Source organism: Epinephelus fuscoguttatus, linkage group LG10, assembly GCF_011397635.1.
Source record: "Epinephelus fuscoguttatus linkage group LG10, E.fuscoguttatus.final_Chr_v1".
Lineage (NCBI taxonomy): Eukaryota > Metazoa > Chordata > Actinopteri > Perciformes > Serranidae > Epinephelus > Epinephelus fuscoguttatus.
In genome coordinates, this window is record NC_064761.1 from 41,035,421 (window position 1) to 41,058,329 (window position 22,909).

At 42.0% G+C, this 22,909-nt stretch overlaps 2 protein-coding genes across 4 annotated transcripts; one reads left to right on the plus strand and one right to left on the minus strand.

Moving 5' to 3' along the window:
- Positions 1-44: 44 nt before the first annotated feature.
- ppat (phosphoribosyl pyrophosphate amidotransferase) lies at positions 45-13,304 on the minus strand. The gene is made up of 11 exons (XM_049587409.1): positions 12,716-13,304; positions 6,493-6,559; positions 4,314-4,520; positions 4,023-4,135; positions 3,773-3,918; positions 3,535-3,604; positions 3,294-3,445; positions 2,855-2,982; positions 2,522-2,743; positions 1,677-1,797; positions 45-1,517 (listed from the first exon to the last, which is right to left on the minus strand). Exons 1-11 carry the CDS (start codon positions 12,841-12,843, stop codon positions 1,345-1,347), a joined length of 1,527 nt encoding a protein of 508 aa, XP_049443366.1. The 5' UTR covers positions 12,844-13,304; the 3' UTR covers positions 45-1,344.
- paics (phosphoribosylaminoimidazole carboxylase, phosphoribosylaminoimidazole succinocarboxamide synthetase) lies at positions 7,020-20,103 on the plus strand. Of its 3 annotated transcripts, none has more exons than XM_049587406.1 (15): positions 7,020-7,437; positions 7,619-8,092; positions 8,181-8,240; positions 8,331-8,936; positions 10,200-10,277; positions 10,599-10,747; positions 13,492-13,534; positions 13,639-13,836; positions 16,751-16,929; positions 17,604-17,783; positions 17,885-17,998; positions 18,089-18,172; positions 19,267-19,447; positions 19,535-19,693; positions 19,783-20,103. In XM_049587406.1, exons 1-15 carry the CDS (start codon positions 7,035-7,037, stop codon positions 19,947-19,949), a joined length of 3,075 nt encoding a protein of 1,024 aa, XP_049443363.1. In that variant the 5' UTR covers positions 7,020-7,034; the 3' UTR covers positions 19,950-20,103. The 3 variants fall into 3 exon arrangements, with proteins under 3 accessions (XP_049443363.1, XP_049443364.1, XP_049443365.1); XM_049587407.1 differs by having other exon boundaries at positions 7,020-7,431; XM_049587408.1 differs by lacking the exons at positions 7,020-7,437; positions 7,619-8,092; positions 8,181-8,240; ... (1 more) ...; positions 10,200-10,277; positions 10,599-10,747 and adding an exon at positions 13,310-13,384.
- Positions 20,104-22,909: the final 2,806 nt, after the last annotated feature.

Here is a 22,909-nt window from a genome sequence, read left to right on the forward strand (position 1 = left end):
ATGCAGTTTCTGAAAGAAAAAAACAAGCACTCGTTACCATTGCAGTAACTTTATCATTTATTTTTCATTATATTCATGTACAGTTGAAAGTCTAGAAAACAAAATATCCAGCAGGCAGACCCAAAACAAAACAGCATCATGGTTAATTTTAGGTAAAGATAGAAAAGTAAACACGACAGGAAAATAAGACATTTTAACTTTTTGGTCACGAGCCTTGTGCGCTTTTCTGACACGGCAAACTCTACCTAATGCTCCCGTTTTAAGGCTAGGAATGTGAAAACGTGAATCTTATTTAAAGACTCCTCAAAATACATTTACATGGTAACGTTTAAAAAAACAAAAAGCATCAGCATTGTGCAGTAAGACATGCACTTGGAATCACACCTTTGTGACATCAGGAAATAACTGACTACACATCACTGCTGCAAAGTGAGACTAACAACTGGAGGACTTTAACAGTGACATTTTTAGCTTAGAGCGATAGTTCCGATTTTTTGAAGTGGGGCTGTATGAGGTACTTATCATCAGTGTATTACGTACAGTAGATGTCGATCAGCACGCCTCGAGTTTGGAGAAGTAGACAAGAGTAGCCCACAGAAAGTACTGCTGTGGCTGGGCAAAACTTGTCAGTGCTCTTTTTCAAAGCCAGGTTCCATTGACAGAAACCACCATTTTAACTTGCTGAACTTGAGTTGCTGATCTACTGCTACCTCAATTAGTTCGTTTGTTTGTGCTATTGTGTGACTTTGGGGTTTTAAAGGGTCAGTTTGGATGCACTTCAGTGTCACAATAACCCAAATAAATGACCAATTGAAGCAGTCGCAGAGCAGCAACTCCCATGTTCAGTGAGGTAAAATTGCTGTTTTTGTCAATGGAGTCTGGTGGCTTTGAAGAGAGTGACATAACAGCTGTCTGATGGCAAGGTAAAGCTGTGAAAATATTCTAAATACAGCGCACACTTAAACCGATATTTATTTTTTTTTAGGTGGCTAAAATGTTTTTTAGCTGCCCCTGTGGTACTCATGCCTGCTTCTCCAAACTCAGGGCACGCGAAGTATCATTTGCTGTAGGTAGTACACTGACTGTGGATAAGTACCCCACACAAACCTACTTCCAAAACTCCAAACCCTTTAAGTGACAGAATCTAAGCAAGATAATAATTCTTTGTACAGAAAGCAGATGCTGTGTATCCAACACATCTCTTGGTGTCCCAGACAGCAGTATTCAAATGCCCAACCACTTCTTTTCCAGTCTACAGAGAATTTTTTTCTGTGTTTATCAGCTGTGGGAGCTTGCAGTGAGCCCACAGTGCTGCTGCTTCTGTAACGATGGTTGGTCATGGCGTTACCACTCCAGCTCCACTGGATATTTCCCAGTCAGACAGGCAGTGCAGTGGCCCACTCTCTTACTGGACTTGTTACTGGAGCTGATCACCTCGTCCTTCTGGAAGGAGGCGATGCCCTCCTGAACAGCTGATACCAGGCCCTCCACGGTCAGATACTGAACACTGGCAGCACCTAGGCAACAGTTCAAGTGTTAATTGAGGTTCACTGAGCTGACTATGAAGCTGGAAGATGGCACACTGACTTCATAATTTTATTGTGACATATGAAGTTTGTCAAAGAACTGTAGAGCTATTTTGAACCCTCAGTGAGATGAACTATTATAGTATTCACCAATGTATCCAGCAATGTCTTGAAACTCAGGCTTGTTGGCGATGAGCTCCTCTTTGGTTGGAATATTGATCCCCATGTAGCATGGGTATCTGATCGGTGGAGAGGCAACCCTGATATGAACCTGTTGAGAAAATACAGGTCAGAATCCATGTTGTGGAAAATTCTACTTTCTACTCCTTCTCAGTCATCATTTATGACCCAGTAGGAGTGTGTGGCAGTGGATTTTTCTGCAGAGACTCTGCCTGTATTTTCTTATTTAGTATCGAGGACTGACAATTGGTCAACCTGTAATATTTTTCCCCTGGGATTTGGTTGTGGAGGTGGTACAGACGGCAGGCTTGTGACTGAATTGGCAACCTATAAACATTTCGAAGGGTTTCTTTTTCCCTGGTGCTGCTCTAATTAATTTTGAATGTTTAATGTGATTGATCAATCATCACCTGCTGAGCTGAATCAGACGGATCCTGACACTTCCTCTCTCGTTAACAATAAAGTCACTAGATGATAGTTTGAACAGTGAGCTCACTCATTAAATATGCTGCCTTTATTTGGCATGTAGCAACAGATATTAAGCCTTATATTTTAAAAAAGTATAATAACTTTACTGCAGGTGATGCTGGGCATCTCTACTGTAAAACTCTGCAGGAATACCATATATTAGACAAAAGCAATATTAAAAAATGACTAAAAAAAGTACATGTAATTTTTTGCAGTTTTCTTTCTGCTCTCCCGTCCTATTTATCATCTCTAGACCCCTCAAAATTATCCTGCAACCCTTGGTGGGGGCCACAATTCCCACTATTGAAACACTGTCACCACATATACAAGAGCATGTGACAACAAACCTCAGTTGCACCAGCTTCCTTCAGCAGTCTTATAATGGGGGAGATGGTGTTGCCTCTGACGATGGAGTCATCAATCAGCACCACTCTTTTCCCAGCAAAGTTGTCCGTCAAAGCCCCAAACTTCTTGGCAACTCCCAGCTGCCTCAAGCGGGTGTTCGGCTGAATAAATGTTCTCCCGACATAGCGGTTCTTACACAGAACCTCTATATATGGCAGCCCAGACTGTGAGAGGAGGACAGGAAGAGGAAAGCTTGTGAGGACAGTGGTTCATCAGGAGGAGGGTGTATTACAGCATTTCTATACAGAGCTGGAGCAGACAGCTTGTAGACAGACCTGCTGAGCGTAGCCCAGGGCAGCAGGGGTCGCAGACTCTGGCACAGTGCTGACCACGTCTGCTTCTGTTGGCGCCTCGATAGCTAACTGCCGACCACAGCGCTGCCTGACAGTGTAGACCATCTGCCCTGAAGTACAGTGGAATAAAATACTGAACGTGCAACACTTTCACTTTGACACAGAAAGCCAAACACTTAAAGGGACAGTTCACCCCTGAATAAAAAAACCTGTAGTGCTATTCATCAAAATAGATTTTTTTTGTGGGAGTTGCTGAGTGTTGGAGATATCAGCCAGAGAGGGCAGACATCTCTACAGCTGATATCTCCATTACTCAGGTACTCACACAAACAATCCAGATTGATAAATAGCATGATTTGGGGTGAGCTGTCCCTTTAAGATCAGTGTGGTAGAAAGGATGGTTCATAATAAACATTCAAACCTTCAAAAATGGAGTCTGGTCTGGCGAAGTAAACATATTCAAATATGCAGAAGGCAGGGAGGTCTCCCTCAGGGCGAGGGACAACACTCAGAGACTTGACTCCGTGCTTGGATATCTGGACTATCTCTCCTGGTAACACCTCTCTGTAATACCTGAGAACCAGAAAGGACATGAATATGGTAATCAGCCACAACACTTCCATTATAATGCAGAAGATATATGTGGGGGGGAAAAAACTAACTTGGCACCGATGGACTGAAAGCTGCAGGACTCTGATGACACAACCCAACCCTCGGTGTCCTCCTCTTCGGCTGACCAAAGGTACAAAGACTGATGTTAATCATTCACCAGTTTACACATCTGACCTCTGGCGAAACACGGTCAGGCTTGAGCAATGATAAGCTCTCGTGAGTACTCGTAGTAATCAGCAGTAGAAGTCAGGCTTTTTTTTTTTTTTTCGAGGATAAACATTTGAATACCTGAACTGTGCAGTTTAGAGATGGGAACAAGCCGTCCGATGCAGAGGGGGCGATTTCCGTATGGGTCACGCACAGCATAGATAACATCTTTAAACATCACCAACAGCGAGTAGGATGTTGGGGTCTCGGTCATCAGATTCTTGATTCTAAAACACAAAATTACCACGACAAATAAAACAAAAACTAGTGTTAAAAGAGTGTAGAAGAAAAAAAAGGTTAATATTTACGAGGCATTAAGTCATAATCAGACCTGGCAACCCAATCTGGTGCATCCCGCTCCTCCATAGGTGGAGTCAGTGCCAGCAGTTGGGTGATGAGCTCGCTGTCTGAGCTGGTGGAGAGGCCCACACCGTGACGCATGACCTGCACAGCACATTTACAAGAACAAAGTTATTACACACAAAATCATAAATAGATGAATAGATGTTAAGCACACTGTATACAGAGGTCTGGTTTGTCAACAACATTTGCATCAGAGCACCCTGGACAGGCCATTGATATGCACATGGCTCACTCAGTGAAGTCAGGGGGCCATCTTCACCTTTTTCCGCAGGGCATGAGCATTAACAAGCTCTCCATTGTGTGCCACGGCAATCCTGCCATGCAGTGTATCCACAACAAAGGGCTGGCAGTTCTGAAGCTCTGAAATCCCAGTAGTTGAATAGCGTGTGTGACAAATGCCGAGGTTACCATAGCGCAGTTTCAGAAGAGCCTCGGGTGGGAAAGCTGTGCTCACTAATCCCATTCCCTAAAAACAAAACATGGCAAAAGAGAACTCAGTGAGAGATGTCTTCAGTTCCACAATCTGCAGAAATGATAGTAAAGTAAACAGTAATGTGCAGCTGTCATGTTGTAGAGTGGAAAACCAGGTCCCTATCTGAGTGTGATAAAGCTTTACAACAACCAGCACAGCCACAAACAAACATAGTAATGAGGTCAATGTAATTGTGTGTTTTTGTGTACGTGGAAATGACAACTTTATCATGGTGTTCCTATTCAACCCAGTAATGTAGCAGCAAACAACTTCTTGCTATGTAAAGATATATTGGAGTAAAGTGGAGCAGAGAATTAAGTCACACTTCCTTTGTGTGTGTTGTAATCTGATCTTATCTGTTTTTTGCTGTGATAAACCGGCAACACATGCAAGTCTCTGCGTGTGTATCCCACTGGCTAGCAACTCGCCACAGCCCTGCACTGCACTTACACAGCGGTCACCACTGATAATGCTGCCCCGACCCATGTTGGCGGGGTGGCGTCACTGCGGACACATAACGCCCACCCTTTGCCCCCCCCCCCCCCCAAACTAGCAGTGTTAGCATCCAGCTGCTAACTGCTAGCTCAGCCACCTCCATGTTGAGAGCTGTGTGCAGGCAATCATAGAGTGTGTTTACATGGACATGTATGACCTATTTATGAGTCTTATCTCTGTTATGATATGGTGCTGACATGCTCAGACACAGACAGGATATTCTAAAAGCCCAAACACAAACAGTTTAGTCATGTCCAGTGTTGGAAGTGTAACACGTTAATGTAAGTCCACAGATTTTCGCAGTAACTACACATGTAACTAATTACTTTTTCAAATAAATAACAGTTACTGAAATTTCAATGGGCTCGTCATTCTAGCGGACAATTTACCAATTTTTTTCCCCTGTTATGATCTCATCCACAGCGTTGTGCGGCTCAGGTGAGCAGCGTTCAGTCTCTCCGTCTTGCGCGTGTACATTTGGGAGACTGAGAACATGGAACGTTGACTATTGCACGCCATGTTTATGCAAGTTGTTGTATGTTCTCCCTGTGTCAGCGTGGGTTTCCTCCAGGTGCTCCAGCTTCCTCCCACAGTCCAAAGACATGCAGGTTAACTGGTAACTCTAAATTGTCCGTAGGTGTGAATGTGAGTGTGAATGGTTGTCTGTCTCTATGTGTCAGCCCTGTGATAGTCTGGTGACCTGTCCTGGGTGAACCCTGCCTCTCACCCAGTGTCAGCTGGGATAGGCTCCAGCCCCCCCACGACCCCTAACAGGATAAGTGGTTACGGAAAATGAATGATCTGGAAATACAGACATATATTCCTCCTTGAGAGCAAGGACAAAATATACTTACAGTGTTGAGTTGTGTTTGTGTACAGGATTTGAATTTCTGGTCATGTTTAAGGATAAACCTCAGTGTGTTTATGTTTTTGTGTAGAACTTCTATCACTTTTATTTTATTAGGCCTGTTTTGATAAGAAATTACTGTCAAATGTCTGGGATACAGTTGCTGTTTCATATGACTCACTTGACTTGCCAAGAGTCCTGAATTCCTGTCTCAGCCACATTAAACAGGCCTTTAACATTACATGTTTTATTGTTCCACTGACAGTACTTTTCATCGGTGATAATGGCAACAATCACAGATAAAAATATGACAACTGGCATGTCCCACTTGTGCCACAGCAACATTAAAATAATAAAGCTATGTGTTCATTGATAAAAGAATTGAAGCAGATATTTATATAATGCTAAAGCTACTTTTTCTAGCAACAAACTACTTTTTTATGCAGCACTTGGTACAGTAATTCAGTTGCTTTTGAGGCAAGTAACTGATTACTAAGTGTCAGTAACAGATCTGCTCTGCCTGTCATGTCGAGCTTCTTTAATGAAAAGCAGCTAAAAAGTTTCCTGTATTGAGTATTGTGAGTTATATAGTCTAACTGTACAAGTGGCTTCTACCATTGTTACCTTGTGGGTTGTGTATGTAGGCGGACTGGCTCCATTACTTGTGACAATCCCGGCACTTTCCTGACCCCTGAGAAGACACACACAATCACATGTAAATCACAACAGTGTAAATTTATCAGTGGAAAGTGAGTTTAATAACGAATGATCTTTCAGTGTCTTTGCTGCAAGACTAAACATGAATAAACTTGTTTGATTCTCAGAGCTGGGTATGAGCCTTGAGGGAAACCAAACTGGTTTGTTTCTGGCAAAGTGAATCAGGAATGAGGAGGAGAAAATGAAAAAAAAAAACAGAAGAGTCTGCTTCTCGGCTGTGGAGCTGCCATTTACGGAGAGTCGCCTTGCTGCAGCTTCAGCCTATATACCAAGCTGCTTCTCAGATTACAGTTGGTCCCGCCCCCTCGGCACACAGCTTAAGCCAGTGGTGAGGCTGCTTTTCAGCATGGAGGCGTTGCTTTCAGGCTTAACCGCCTGGTTGCCTAGGGAACCGGGCAGCAGAGACAGACGGATTGGGGAAAAGAAAGCGTTTCCAGGTCAGCTCAAACATGGAGAGAGGAGCAGAGAGACAAAGAGGAGGTGATAGGGAGGTGGCAGAGGAAAAAGGCTCGGTGGAGAGGCAGTGGGGGGAGGCAGAGGTGCTGGCTCTCATGTCAGTGTGGGACGAGGTGGGAGCTCAGCACGTAGCTGAGAGCAGAACCACATTCGAGTTGATTTCAGAGCGTCTGAGGAGGCTCAGTGTTGTGCGCAGCTGGTGGGAGTGTCAGGCCAAGTGCAGAAGCCTGGGACTTCAGAGCAGGAAGCCTGACGCAGCAGCAGGCACTTCAGCAAACTACAGCCCAGGAGTGGATGGAAGGCCAGTGGAGAGCTGGGAGGAAGAGGTGGAAGATGTGGGTAATCAAAGAGGAGTCTACCCTTCCTCAGTCACTATCCCAATGCAGGAAGGTAAATGTAGGTTCAACCCCAACTGTTGCGCTGACGATCACGACATATGACAACACTCAACACGTTTTAAACAACTGACAGATCAGATAAACGAGCATGTCAGTCAAACTAGTTTAACTTCAACTCAACTCCAACTTACTTTTTAAAAAACTGAGTCAAAGATAAAAGTGTGTGCATGTGTGTGCAGGTATCAAGAGTCTCATCCATCGGGCTCTCCCTTACACTGCGAGTGTGGCTGAGGAGGGGGGCCGCCACTGGACGGACGACGAGGTGCGGGCACTGTTGTGCGTCTGGGCTGACCGGCGCATTCGAGAGCGCTTGAAGTGCACACTACGCAACAAATCAATCTTCCAGGAGATGGCCCGTCAGATGCAGAGAAACTTTGGGGTGGTGCGCAACTGGAAACAGTGTCGGACTAAATACAAGAACTTGAAATACGATTACAAGACTGCTAAAAGCGCACACGCTGTTGGAGGCAGCGCCGCAGGAGGCCCGGGGAAGTACATGAAGTTCTTCGATGAGGTGGAAGCCATCCTGCTGGACCGGGGACTGGAAAATGGGACCATGGAGATGCAGAAGAGGTTGTATGATGGAGAAACGGGAGCAGGGAGGCTGCAGACAACGGCCTCAGAAAATGAGGTTGTCATTGAAATTGATGATGGTATGTTTTCTGTCTGTAGTGCATACATTAGTTTTGTATTCAAGGCCAACAGAGCAGTCAAATGTTCTTCTCCTTTTTTTATTTCCAGATGACAACAGTGATGATTATGACATGGACGGAGACGTGGAAGCAAAATGGAGAGCAACAGGTATGCAACATAAATAAACACAACACAACAAACAACATACAACAGTATGTGTTATCTTTTCTTTCCCTAATCTGTTTCTGTTCACTCCAGACGCCCATCTGACACTCACAGATCCATCCAGCTCTGACCAGTTCCACGTGGTCACGGTGTCGGACACAGGCCGAAACTGGAGCGACCAGGAGGTGCGAGCGCTCATCCAAGTCTGGTCGGACGAGCGTGTGTGCAGGCAGCTGGAGAGCTCAACTAGAAAGAGAGACATCTTTGTCCAGATCTCCAACAGGTTGATGCAGCAGGGCATTGAACGCGACTGGAAGCAGTGCCACACTAAGTACAAAAACCTCAAGTACCTTTACCGTTCCCTTCAAAGAGGAAAGAGCGACGAAGCCGACCCCAGGCGCCTTATGAGGTTCTATGACGAGGTGGATGCCATTATGAATCGCAAAACAAACGGCTCGTCACATGACACAGGAGCTGCAGATCAACAAGCAGATTCAAGCAGACTTGAGGTGTTGGAGGGCTGTGAGGAGAACGAACGCGTAGATGTCTATTTGAAAAAGACGAGCACAGTGACCACAGGGGCGGGAGCAGCCGAGGACAAAACCTGTAGTTCTGATTCTGTCTCGTCTATGTGCCTTGATGGGACAGCAAGCACTGAAGAGCTGAGGCTGCATGGAGACCAACAGCACACATTAATGAGTGAGCCAAACACCATTATTTATTTATGTGTAGTGAACAGGTGTTTGATGAACACACGTAGCTTTCTACTGTCGATGACCACAATCCATTCATGAAATCTACATAAGCAGATTCAAAAACAAAGCTTTTTTTGGACTTTACATCTCTTGTGTTTTCAGAAGTTCTGTCATCAAGTCGCAAAATCTAAATATTAAATCACTTAAATCTAATTTATGATCTCCAAAACTTTTATATGGTTTTATAATTACTACTTTTTCTGCATAAGAGTAATTCAAGAGTAGAATATTATTGTTAAAGGTGTTTTCATATCAGATACCACTGACTCGTACGATGCTTGACTATGATTACCCCCCTCAACTTTCACATTTGTAACACTGTTGCCCTGGGCGCCATCATCAGCAGGAACTGTCAGAGCAGTGAGGCGAAGCTCTGCTCCCGACAGGGGATGAGTCGCTGCTGTCGGGAGCAATCTCTCCGCCTCCCGCCGGTGCTCTGACTACAGGTCGAAGGCAGCAGTGACGCTGAATCTGGGTCTGTCCATGGTCGACTGCGCTGCACTGTTAAATTGAGACTGTTTCATAACCTCCTTGCGTTAAGCAGTATGCTTCCGTGTTTTGGTACAGTTGACGTTGAACCAAGTAGACTAAGGCATGCATCGGCGTACGATGCCTGGATATGGTACGCAGTGTTAACACTAACCAAATGAACTGCACTCTGGGGTCAAGTGTACTCAGAACCAGGCCCCGGTCACTCATGTGAAAGCCTCCTTAAATGCATGTACTGGAAGAGGAGAGGTCGATCTAATAATGTGGACAAATAGAGACAAAACTATCCCAATGGCCTGATTAGCAATTGTGATTTTTAATAGTTTGTAATTCAGGCAAACTGACCCTTCAAAAACTTCATTTAAAAGGTATGCTATGCAGGATTGTTGGTTACTGTTTGCAAACATGGTTGCCAGCGTAGCCTGCTGTTTACGGTCTGGCACCTGGTTGCTTCATTTTCACGGGGTTACACGGCCATAAATGTCCAAAGCACAGAAAATAAGAAGAGAATAAGAAAATACAAGCAAAGGGCAGAGTCTCAGCAGAAAAATACGACGCCACACACACATCTAGTGGTAGAAGTGATTGTGTATCTTTAAGAAAATTCTTGAAATAAATAGGACGTTAACAACCTTTTCCAAAAAGCTAGAATAAAAACACTGCATTTTTCCCGTTAAAGAACGGCCTGTTGTGTTTTAACTGCTGCTGCTGTTTGCAGGTGCCTCTGAAGCTCGGGTAAAGAGAGAGGAAGTCTCTTCAGCAAACAGAAGGATGAAGAGGAAAGCTGTGGATCAAGGTTTGAAATGCGTCTTCGTCTGTAATCACTTAGTGCGTGTCGCATCATGTCCACTATTGACTGAAGCCTTTGTAATTGCTGACTCAGTCCCATGATGTGCCACAGAGCCTCATGATCATATTATGGATAAGGGCATGGTTGTAACTACTAACAAGAGGCACAACTCATGCTGGTGTCTGCTGTCAGACCAAGAGAACAAGAAACTCTGCTCATGCATGATGATTTAAAATGTTGGATTAGTGTTGCTTTTTATATATAACAGCTTTCAGATGATGCCAGGATAATAATCTAATTTTAAAGCCACTTTTGTTCCCTTTTCAGACCCCACAGTCCAGACACCAGTTAAAAAGCTGGACACTGGCTCTGATAAGGTGGAGGCCCAGTGTAAAGAGGAGCAGGATCCCATCCCGATAATGAAGATCAATTCAGTCTGTTCAATCGCCTCACCCGACCCATCCCCAGAGAGAGAGGTAATACCTACTAATCCCATGTGATAAAACATTGTGCAATCAAGGTGAACTGAAGAAATAACAGGGCGTAAGAGTCCAGAGGAGACATGATGCTGCTGTGCTGGAAGAAACTTTGTAATCTCACAGATTACACAGATTATTCCTGCCTAGTCAATAAATCAATTAGTTTAGTGACAGAAAATCAATCAACTATTTCAATAACGGTCACTTTTCAAGCAAAAAAAGTCACAATTTGATGCAATTAAACAAGCAATTGGAATATTTGTTACTGGGCTATTGTTGGGGTTAATGCTGCAGCACATTAATCAATAATTAAAGGAGCAGTGTGTAAGATTTAGGGGGATTCAGTGGCAGGAGGTTTTTACAGGGAGTCAAATTATCTGCAGAGGTCTCTTCCTCCTGGAAATAACATATTAGAATTCTTAATTTAGGTGGTGTCCCCCTTTAATTTGGAGGAACTGTAATGCATTATTACTTTTTGGTATTTGTTGTTGTTGTTGCTCATAAAACCCTCTTTTCTTAACTGTTAGTGTTCCCCAGTTCTCCTGGGCTGTGGGTAATAAGCAGGCTACAACACTTGTCTCCTCCTCTTCGTTTAATTTTCTGCAAGACAGTACTACACATCCCAACTTAGGGGTACAGCAACTTCTCTTCACTGTAAAGCCCAAAGCACTCTCTCTCACGTATCACTCATACCTGTCCCCACAAAACCAGCACAGGTAGGAACCAATTAGCTGATAACCAAGGGAACATAATGACTCCACTTAAACACTGAGCACGAAAATACAAATGAAATATACAAAGTCCTATACGTGACAACGAAATAATAATTTACCAGTAGCTCAATATTGCAGAATCTGTTAGTGCTGAAATATAAATAATGTACCCATTTATAAATAACGCAGTAACGTATCCCTCTGAAACCTGGAGTTTGTGTGCTGCTTTCAGATGCACCTTTGAACCCTGAGCAAATTGGTTTCTTTCGAAAACAAGGGGGAAAAGGCACTAAGCAATTTGGTAAGAAATGTCCTATGAATTGCAGAAAAAAAATAGACATTGAGACAAAAAAAAATGGGAGAAAAGACAAAAAGCTAGGGAAAATATATATTTATAATTACTATAATTTTTACAGTTTAAAATTATGTCACAAAATTATTATTTTTCAGCACTCTTCAGGTGTTTTGTTTATTTTTTAACTTTCTTTTTTTTTTTTTTTTTTACTAATTTTCTTGTATTTAACTTTCTCTTTTTACTCATTTCTTTTTCAATTTTTTTGGTTAATTTCTTCTTTCATTGTTCATTGCCTTCTTCTCATGTTTTTTTTTATTATTTTTTTTTTTTATAAATAATAAGATATTGGAAAAATGTGCACCAAACTGTATTTGTAATTATCAGAAATATGTTTTTAAAATTATGTTACAAATTTGTTATTATTTTTAAGCATTTTTCAGGTGTCATTTTTATTATTTATTTACTAATTTTCAGGTTATTTTTTGTAACAATTTTTTTCGGCCATTTCTTCCTAAGTTGCTCATTGCCTCCTTCCCAAAGAAATCAAGTCACTTTGCTCATGTTTCACAGGGTTAAAAAAAGAACCCCAAATTATAACGTGTGCAGTAATTATGGTCACAGAAGGACTCTGTAGCTGCAGACTAATTGTTGTCACATTTTTGTTCTCAGCAGTGTCACAGCAAAACAATGCTGCTTCCAGTCAGATTGGACTGAACAGTCCTGCAGATACTTGAGACAAAACATGCAAAACTTTGACTTTTTTTTTTTTTTTTTTTTTTTAGTGTTAAGTTAAATTTCAAACAAAATAAAAACTTGTTTTTAGCCCACTTTAGGAGAACTCTTTGGGCTTGATATCTGCACAGTAGCTTTTGGTTGCACGGTTGGTGCCGGACACCCCATGACAGTTAAAAGAAGACACACACACGCACACGCACACACACCTTTCTGTAAACTCACCTGTGCTGTAACGCCACCAGCCCCAGGGTCAAGACCTGAGCCACCTCCAGCTGTGTGGGCCACTCTCCGGCCGCCACACACCCGAACACCCCGCACTCCTCCCCGATACCGGACTCCTCAAACTCCATCCGGCCTCTGTGCGCCTCAGTCCTCAGTTAACCTGGGCGGTCTCGTGCGCTCTGATAGTATTGACCGAGCACGTGCAGCGAGCGTTGACGATAACGTACAGCGTGGCTCGTTAAAACAACACAAACTCAGCTGGCATTGTTGAAGCGGCCGTGAAATAACGACTCCGGGACAAAACTCAGTGACACGTGAAAAGAAAAGCGGCTGTAGGCGAGGAGAGAGGCCGCTGCTGCTGTTATCATACATTAAAAATCAAACATATTGAAGTGACGAAACACACGTGGTATGTTTCGATAAGGAGGCTAATCTGAATCTGATTAATCGATCAGCTCGAGCGGCCGCTTGTTTTCTCTTGATGAAGTTTCCTGATAAATCAATCTTCTCGTCAGAGGGAAAACGGGGCCAGTTTTGTGGATAAACTCCAAAAAAAGTTCTTCTTGCAAATATTTGGAGCTGGGGCATCTTCCCCTCACGTGGTGACTAATGCGCTGCTCTGATTGGCTGTCAGAACGAGCGGGGGGATGTGATTGGTTGTCAGAGCACGTAAGACAGAGTCCACTTCCCTCTTGTGCTGCCTGCACGCCTCCTGCTGCCTCTTCATCCTGCGACTTTCTAACAGTTGCGTGTCACTTTTTCACTTCTTGTTTCAGGACTGTCGGTTGGTAAAGAACCCCAACATGGCCTCCACACCAGGTACGGCACAAATATTAATGCCTATCTCAGAATATATGATAAACGTGCAGGGTTTTAATGTGCGTACTTTCCCTGTTTTGTGTGTGTGCGCATGTATTCTCTAGAGTTGAACATCGGCCAGAAGCTGAATGAGGGAAAGACAAAGCAGATTTTCGAGATCGTGGACCAGCCCGGACTGGTTCTGGTCCAGTCTAAAGACCAGATCACAGCTGGGAATGCGGTGAGGAAAGACCAGATGGAGGGAAAGGCTGCCATCGCCAACAAAACGACGAGCTGCATATTCAAGCTGCTTCAGGAATCTGGTGAGGACCCAGTCAAGTTATTATAGATCCATTCAAAGGTGCCAGCCAGGTAATGTGTGCAGCAGTTGTGTCATAACGTTGCAGCCCTGAGGCAACTTTCCCACATGCTGAAAAAGTCAGAGGAGTCTCATTATTATATGATTTAGGGATTTGATTTTATAAGCACTCCCTCACACACAACTTTTTCTCCCCTTTATAACTTAATATCACTGGATTTATATGCAGCCAAACTGTATTCAGAACGACACATAACCTTTGACCTATTTACCTTTTCTCATACCCTTGGTAGTTACCTTAAAATTTACCTGTAAAATCCTAGTCCCAATTAAACACCCAGTCCCTTTACTGGCCCAATGTGGCTCCACATTTTGACAAATAATCCCATCTCAATTACACACCCGATCTGTTTGCCAAGTAGTTTATTATATAGAAGTTCTCTGGATGTATAAACCAGAGTGTTGGCTACCAACTTGAGTTAGCTGTTTGGATCACACAAATCAAATACAAAAGTTTAAACTTGTATGGACGTGCTACACACGACACCAGCTTGATTAGTTTAAGTTCATTTTCCTGAAGCCATGAGCACCAGCCTAATTTGAAGTAATACAAGTAATATTCACACTGGTTCAAATAAACAATTTGATCGTATATCACATCTTTGCTGAGCAACAGGTTTGTGTAAAAAGGATTCAAGGCCTGTTCCTAATATAAGACCATTGTGTTCAGTGATTTAAGCAAGTAATAGCCCAGGTTAGTAATTAAAGTTTAACGGTACATTCATTAAATCTCAGAAAATAGTTTTAAAAAGCCATTTAAAATTCTTTAAATCCCAAACTGACACATTCAAATGGTTTGTTTTTGTCTGACAAACCCTCAAAAACCAAAAGAAATTTGGTTTATTATCTTTAAAGGCCAAAGGTGACTAGCAAATACTCATATTTTTTTTAACTGGAAGTAAAGTATTCTTTTTCATTTCTGCTCTAAACTTGCTGAAACACTTGATTTCTGAAAATTGTTGGCATTCATTTCCTGTTAATTTACCGGTTGTTTCAGCTCTACTGGGAACACATGATCCTTTTATGACAGATTTCAGTAACATGATTTGATTTTTATTTATTTGAGTGTCCTACCATGGATTGTGCCCAGCTTACAAGACACTAGGCAACAACTGGGATGGTCACATGACCAGTCATGACATACAGTTCCACAAATTCAAAAGGAAAACATGTAGAAGCGCTAAATTTATATTACAAAAGGTCTTATTACGATGGATACATTATTCTCCTCCATGAATTATCTATAAATCTTTCTAAAGCAAAAATATCCTCAGTAAAAAGCTAGGGCTGCAACGATTAGTCGACTAATCGATGACTAATCAACTATTATAATAATGTGACTATTTTAGTAGTCGACTAATCAGTTTGAGTCATTTTTCATAGAAAAGTTCTATAAAAGTACCCAAAATACTCTTATTGCAGCTTCTTCTGTTCAAATATTGGCAGCTTTACACACTCTCCCATGATGGTGAACTAAAACCCTTTGGCGTGAGTACGAAACAAGACTTTAGATGACATCATTTTGGGGTTTGGGAGAGACAGACCGACATTTTTCAACATTTTAACACATTTTTTCGATAACAACAAAACAGCAGCTGCACACTCAAACACTGTGCATATATCAGTTTAATGCAAGCTTTCGGTCATTGTGACCTTCTTCAGGCATACAAGACAAGTGAATGCAGCTGTACATAAGGGTTCAGGCAGTAACATCACTTGATTGCAAAATGCCAGACACCTGTGTCAAACATGGCAAGGCTAGAAAAGCATCATCAACACATTTTTCGATAAAATGATCAGTTGACTAATCGAAGAAATAATCGACAGATTAGTCGACATTGAAAATAATCGTTAGTTACAGCCCTATAAAGAGCCAACACAACGTTACCTTCAGATAACTAAAACAAATCGGCGTTCCTCAACTAAATTGTCAAACAAATGATTTCTCAGGTCACTGTACTCTGGGCAATAGAACACACAGTGAAACAGCAACCACAAAATAAAAGTCAAAAGGGAATACCTTCATACAATCAAGGCAAGCTACCTGTTGGTAACTGAGCACATTTTCCCTTTCTGTAAATTTAATCTGACATAAGGTTCAGTAAAAACTTTTTTATAAGGCTTGTAGTCATTTTGGGTGGGACACAGAGGACATATCCCCCTCAATATTTAGAATATGTGCATTTGTCTCCCACACTAAAACATAGAAACAAGCAGACACATTTTTTTTTTTAAAATTTTTTAATAATATTAAAGACATTGACACCATCAATTGATGCAGGAAAGGCACAGATTGGTGCATAAAGATTCTTTTTATGTCTTTTTTTGAAGCATACATGATCCAACAAATGCTTTTGACTGAACGCATGCATCACATGCAGAACCGACAGAGCCACATGGTAGTGATGGCATGTGTACGGGGGGCATGGTGTGTGCATGTTCGTGACATTAGGTCCCAGAAATCCCAGATTCTCCCAAATGACTCTCCATCTTGCTTTCATTTAAAAGTAATTGGCTAAGTGTAACCCGAATGCCACTCATGAGTGTGGTGATGGCTGTCTTGTGACTTGAAACTTTATAGTACATAATTCAACAGAACGTGACCGACCACATCCTGCTCATTCAGTGTTCATTTCAGGGGCATGACAGAACGTGAAAATCTTTAAAGCACTTGTGTGTTGCAACATCTGTCTGTGATCCAAATGAACCCTCAGTGTTGAAATTAAAACATACTGAGGTTTAGGTGTGACTTAACTTTGTTCACAGCTCTTGAACCAATCGTGGTTTAGCTTTTGGTGCCTTAACGTGGGACTATGTAATAGTTTTAGGCTGATTTTAATGCCCCCTCTTTCTTCCAGGCATTAAGACTGCCTTTGTGAAGCAGCACTCGGACACAGCGTTCATCGCAGCCCACTGTGAGATGATTCCCATCGAGTGGGTTTGTCGCAGAGTCGCAACTGGATCATTCCTCAAGAGGAATCCAGGAGTCAAAGAAGGCTACCGCTTCTCCCCTCTGAAGATGGAGATGTTCTTCAAAGTGAGTCACATTCACAAAGAGCTCTTAACTTAGCCTCAACATTTTTAGTGTTAGCTTAGGAGTGATCTAGGAAAGTTCTCAGAGCTGAGCAAGGTAGAGACAGAAACTTTTGCTTCAGTGAGGAGGTGAGTTGACCCCGTTGCTTAGCATGACACATTCTTTTGTTAACAGATGTGATTGGTCGTCACAGACACACCCCTTTGTGAGCCTGCAGGCTGGAAATGAAATGCTGACTGTGAGAATGTTGTCATTGTTAGTGTGACCACTCTGCTGAGCTCAGTTTACCAAATATCTTAGTATTATGATCATTTTATTTATGGCATTGTAGTGTCAGGTGGGAAATGTGTGTGTATCCTTAATGACAGCAACCACACACATTAACCCTGCACCATCTAATCTGTAGCGTTTCATTTACTCACTGTCATCCAGCGTCTGGAGAATATTTCTCTGACCTCTTTGTGTTTCCACCATTTTCTCCTCTGATTAGTCCTCCTCCCAGCTCCTAATAGTCCTCTACCTTAGGAGCTCTTTTAAGGGTTAAGATGCTCTGTGAATAACTTATCTGTATAACAACCTAGTCTTAAATTTAAGGGAAATTCTAAGAAAGCCTCGCAATTCACTCAAAGTGTCAAAATCGCATCAATCTTAATGTAATGTGTTGCTCTCTGCTGCAGGATGATGCCAACAACGACCCCCAGTGGTCAGAGGAGCAGCTGCTGGCAGCCAAATTCACTCTGGCCGGACTCACCATCGGTCAGTGCGAGGTGGACATCATGAATCGCAGCACTGTGGCCATCTTTGAGATTCTGGAGAAGGCCTGGGCCACTCAGAACTGCACGCTGGTGGATATGAAGGTAAACTGTGCAGCAGCACCCTCTGCTGGTTAATCTGACATCCAAGTGTGAACACTTTTTGTAGCTGCTTCACAATTTAGGATCATCTTCCTCGCTTATAGATCGAGTTTGGCGTGAACGTGAAGACTCAAGAGATCGTCCTCGCCGATGTGATCGACAACGACTCGTGGAGGCTGTGGCCGGCTGGAGATCGAAGCCAGCAGAAAGATAAGCAGGTCAGGACTTGTCTCGGGTTCAGCTATTTTATTTTGATGCTTTAAGAATTAAGATAAAAGCTGAAATAACTTGTCTTCATCTCTTTGTAGGTGTACAGAGACCTGAAAGAAGTTACTCCTGAGGCGATGCAGATGGTGAAGAGGAACTTTGAGTGGGTCTCTGAAAGGGTCAAGGTACACTTAACCTATTGTCTCAATCTACTCTTTGTTCTTAATCAACATGTTGTAACAGACTCACAAAGTTCATTACAAACTATTATCTGAGCTTTGTTGCTCTCCAGTTGTGTCATTTTCAGTTTTTAAATATCAAAGACCCTTTTTTTTTTTCCTTTTTTCTTTTTTTGAGCAGTTTCGTGTAGGAGCTATTTTCTTTCTACCAAACTACACCTGCCAACTGTATCACAGCGCAGAAGGAAGAGTGCATCTACTCATAGATGAGAGACTTGTGCTCATGCTCGTGACAGTGTGAGATGTAAACATAAATAGCATCCTACTCGGCTTAGCTGTAACCTAGCTCAGTGGTGCTAGGTGAGCTAGTAGGAGATATCTGCTTCATTCTGTGTGGTGACACAAAAAGTTGAATCCAGGAGCAATTAAATGCATTTTTTCATGTTTTACTGCTACGACTTTATTTGGTCTGGTATGGCTAATGATAGCTCAATATTGCTACGTAACCAACAGGGTTAACATATATTATTATTATCCAGTGTTTTTCACATGTGGCCACTGCTCAGCTAATGGTGCAGAGTCTCGCTTTAACCCTTTTGAAAGCTGCAGCAACATCACTTTTCTTGTGCTTCATGTGCCTTTCACAAGTATTTAAACCTTTGAAACTTGAGCTAATTGGTGTGGTTTCTTTCAAAACGGGGAAAAGGGCAATTTCATAAGAAATGAATTGCAAAAAAATAGTGAACATTGAAAATTAATTTCTAAAAAATGGGTGAAAAGAAAAAAACTTTGGAAAATATATTTATAATTACAACTTCTACATTTTAAAATTTCTTTTTTTTTTTAAATTATGTCACAAAAGTATTTTTCAGCACTTCTTTCTTTTTACTAATTTTCTTGTTTTTAATTTTTTTTTTTTTTTTAACTAATTTCTTTTTCTTTTCTTTTTTTTGGGGGGGTCATTTCCTCTTTCGTTGTTCGCTGCCTTCCTCCCACATTTTAAAAAGAAATAAAGCCAATTTGCTCAGGTTTCAAAGAGTTAAGTAAGCATATAAACTTGGACTTGCATGGAGCTAATGAGTGCTGTGTTGTGTCTCCAGCTGCTTCTGGAGCCCCAGGGCAGCGGCAGGGTGGTGGTTTTGATGGGCTCCACCTCAGACATGGCCCACTGTGAGAAAATCAAGAAGGCCTGCACCTCCTACGGGATCCCCTGCATCCTGAGAGTCACCTCTGCACACAAAGGTCCAGATGAGACACTCCGCATCAAAGCAGAATATGAAGGTGTGTATTTATATTTAATGCTCCCCTCCTAAAGGAGAGAGGATTTAGTTATCAAGTGTGTCATGATATCTGTATGGTTTTCCTCAGGTGACGGCGTACCCACCGTGTTTGTGGCCGTAGCTGGCAGAAGCAACGGCCTTGGTCCTGTGATGTCTGGGAACACGGCGTATCCCGTCATCAACTGCCCACCTCTCACTCCTGACTGGGGTGCACAAGATGTCTGGTCATCCCTGCGTATGCCGAGCGGTAAGCACAGCACTTCCTCTAAATCGTTAGTCCACATGTGACTTTATTCATCAGAGTAACCGCTCCTTCATCGCTGACTTCTCCTGCAGGCCTCGGCTGCTCCACCATCCTCTCCCCTGAGGCTGCTGCTCAGTTTGCCGCGCAGATCTTCGGGCTGACCGACCACCTGGTGTGGTGCAAACTGAGGGCCTCCATGCTCAACACCTGGGCGTCTCTCAAACTGGCTGACAAGAAGTTACAGGCCTGCAGCCTCTGAAGTGGCTCAAGACCCCTTTGAGCCCAATGTTCTCTTTCAGGGCTCCGCTGTCTGTCAGTGTTTTTGTTTACCATGAAACCCATGAACTGTACGTTACATGTTCGTGTACTTTCCTTACGCACATAAATCATTCCATTAAAGAAGATCACTCAAAGCTTCTTAATTAAAGGCTTCTGTGGTTATTTAATCCCATTATAGCCCATATTCACAGGAGACATTCTGACGTCTCATAGCAGGAGAGGCACAGTAACTTTCAGTTTCAGGGTCCTGAGAGTGTGCATGCTGGCTCATGGCACAGCTTAGTGGGACACCTTAATGGCATTTAGCCATCATTAATAAAACACTAGTCCATACCCATTGAGTGCACAGTGGCCCACGTACAGTTTCACATGGTGTGTGTTTGGGATACAGGTCATAGGACATTGCAGATTAAATAGTCAACTGAACCCATTAAGAAGAGCAATGTATTCAGACAGAGTGTTTGTGAATTTGATAGTACGATTGCTTTATTGAAAGTACAGTAGTACCATTGCCAATAGTGGGATAGTTAGTGGGCTAAAACTGTACATTAGTAGTTGAGGTGGCATGTTGAAAGGCAGATAGTTAAAGTCATTGCCTTATAGAAGCTCAGTTTTAGTAAGTTTTCCAACTTTTGCCAAGAGGGAACTTTAGATATTGGTCCCTAGATTATGTTCACCCAGTTTCATGCAGATCGCTCAAACTTCCTAGGAAGAGATCCATTTGAAGTGTTTTTCAAAAAAAAATCAAAATGGTGGAAAATCTATATAAGCGGAAGTTATGGGTTCTTGAGGCAAATGTGTTCCTCATGAGGAGAGGCATCTCTGTGCAAAGTTTCATGTCTCTATGACACACGGGGCATGAGATATGCCCATTCAAAGTTTGCAGTTTCAATCAGTTGCTATAGCGCCCCCCTTTGGCCAATTGATGTAATATTGCTTCATTCACATCCTCCCATGACCCTCTACCACTGTGCCAAATTTCACATGGATTGACCAAGTCAGTGAGGAGAAAAACGTGGAACAGACACACAGAGTTTTCATCATTATATAGTAAGATGTTTCACCTGTGCTGCCCCTGCTGTGACAAGTCAAAATGTCTGCTGTTAAACATAATAATAATAAACTTTATCTATATAGCACCTTTCATACAAGAAATGCAGCACAAAGAGTTTTACAATAAGCGCAGAGTGCATCACATGAAAATAGACATAATAGACATAAAACACACCATAAATCATAAAATCAAGTAAGATTTTAAAAGAGCTGCAGCAGCATAAAGATTAAAAAGAGTTTAAAAAAAAAAAAGCCAGAGCAGGTTCAAAGCTAAAGTGAAAAGTTCTTGGAGGCAAATACTTAACAATGGAGTTAGCGATGTAGCTCCTCCCAGTCCATTAAGGGCTTTGTTCACAAGGAGGAGGAGCTTAATATCAATTCTAAATGTAACAGTCAGTGCAGAGCAGCTCAGACTGGCCTGATGTGCTCTCTCCTCTTGGTGCTGGTTCATAGCCGATCTGCAGTTTTGAATGAGCTGAAGTCTCTCAGTGGTGTTTTTGGGAGGCCAGTAAAAAGTGTGTTACAGTAGTTACAGCTTGGAATAAAGGCATGAATCAGTTTCTCTGCATCTTTTTCATTTAGAGATGGTCGTACCTTGGCGATGTTTCTGAGGTGGAAAAATGATGTGTTCGTCACTTCGTTAATGTTCATTACTAATTGTAAACCATTGACACACCACTGTGAGTTATACTCTCGGGTTGGATGGGCTGCTCTGGCCACCCAACGGCTCAGTCATTGGTATACTTTTATATATAAGGCATTGCTTGGTCTACTGCCTTCCTACATTTGTTCCTTAATTGCACAGAGAAGTGCTGGTCCTTACTCCTTTCGTTCGCAAGACTACTTGTTGCTTTCTGTTCCATATTCCCGTACTGAATTGGGTAAAAAGGCTTTTGTCTACTCTGCACCTTCAGCATGGAATATGTTGCAAAATGACTGGAAACTAACAGGGTTAATTTCTTTGAGCGCCTTTAAATCCAAACTAAGAATACTTGAGGCTGACTCCACTACATGTACTTGTTTTTCATAATCTGCTTGTAAATTCAATACTATTTGTTTGTGTTTTATCTGTGTAATTTGTAACTGTGTTTTGTACTTGCTGCTGCCTATCTTGGCCAGGTCTCCCTTGAAAAAGAGGTTGTTAATCTCAATGGGATCTTCCTGGTTAAATAAATTTTAATAATAATAATAAATAATAATAATAATAATAATAATGTGGGACCTGAAGGTTAGATCTGACTCTAGGATCACACCAAGACTTGGAACCTCAGATTTAATCCAGGGAGTTAAATTCCCCAGATTATTAAGAAGCATTTATCTTTTTGTTTCAGGGCCTTCAAGCAGGATTTTAGATTTGTCTTTGTTTAACTAAAAAGGTCTTTATTCTGTACACAGACTTTGAAAATGATCATATTTCACCTGAACCCACAGTTCAACATTTTGGGGTATACACCTATTCAGCAAAAAGTTGTGCTCTTTAAGGACATTTATGCTTCTTCTTTTTTATTATTTCCAAAGTATAAAGCAATTCTTCTTTTAGCCTTTGAGCTTTGACAGTATCACAGTTTAGCTTCCAGCTTTTCTAGCAATGTATTTCAGCTCTTAGCTTGTGTAGGTAATACAGTTAAGCTTCCTGCCAGATTTTCAGATCGTTCAGGTGATCCACTTAAAATTTCTGCATTTTCAGCAGTTCTTCTGAATTGAATTGAGCTTTCAGCATTCACACACTTTCTGCAGGAAGGTTTTTTTACTGTGACTCCTTCACTTTGTTTCTCTAAAGTAATCAGACTCTCCAAACTAAATAGATGTATTTTATTTTAATTGAATGGACACAATTGAAACCATTGAATCTTCAGCAGGATACAAATGATGGGATGTAATGCAGGA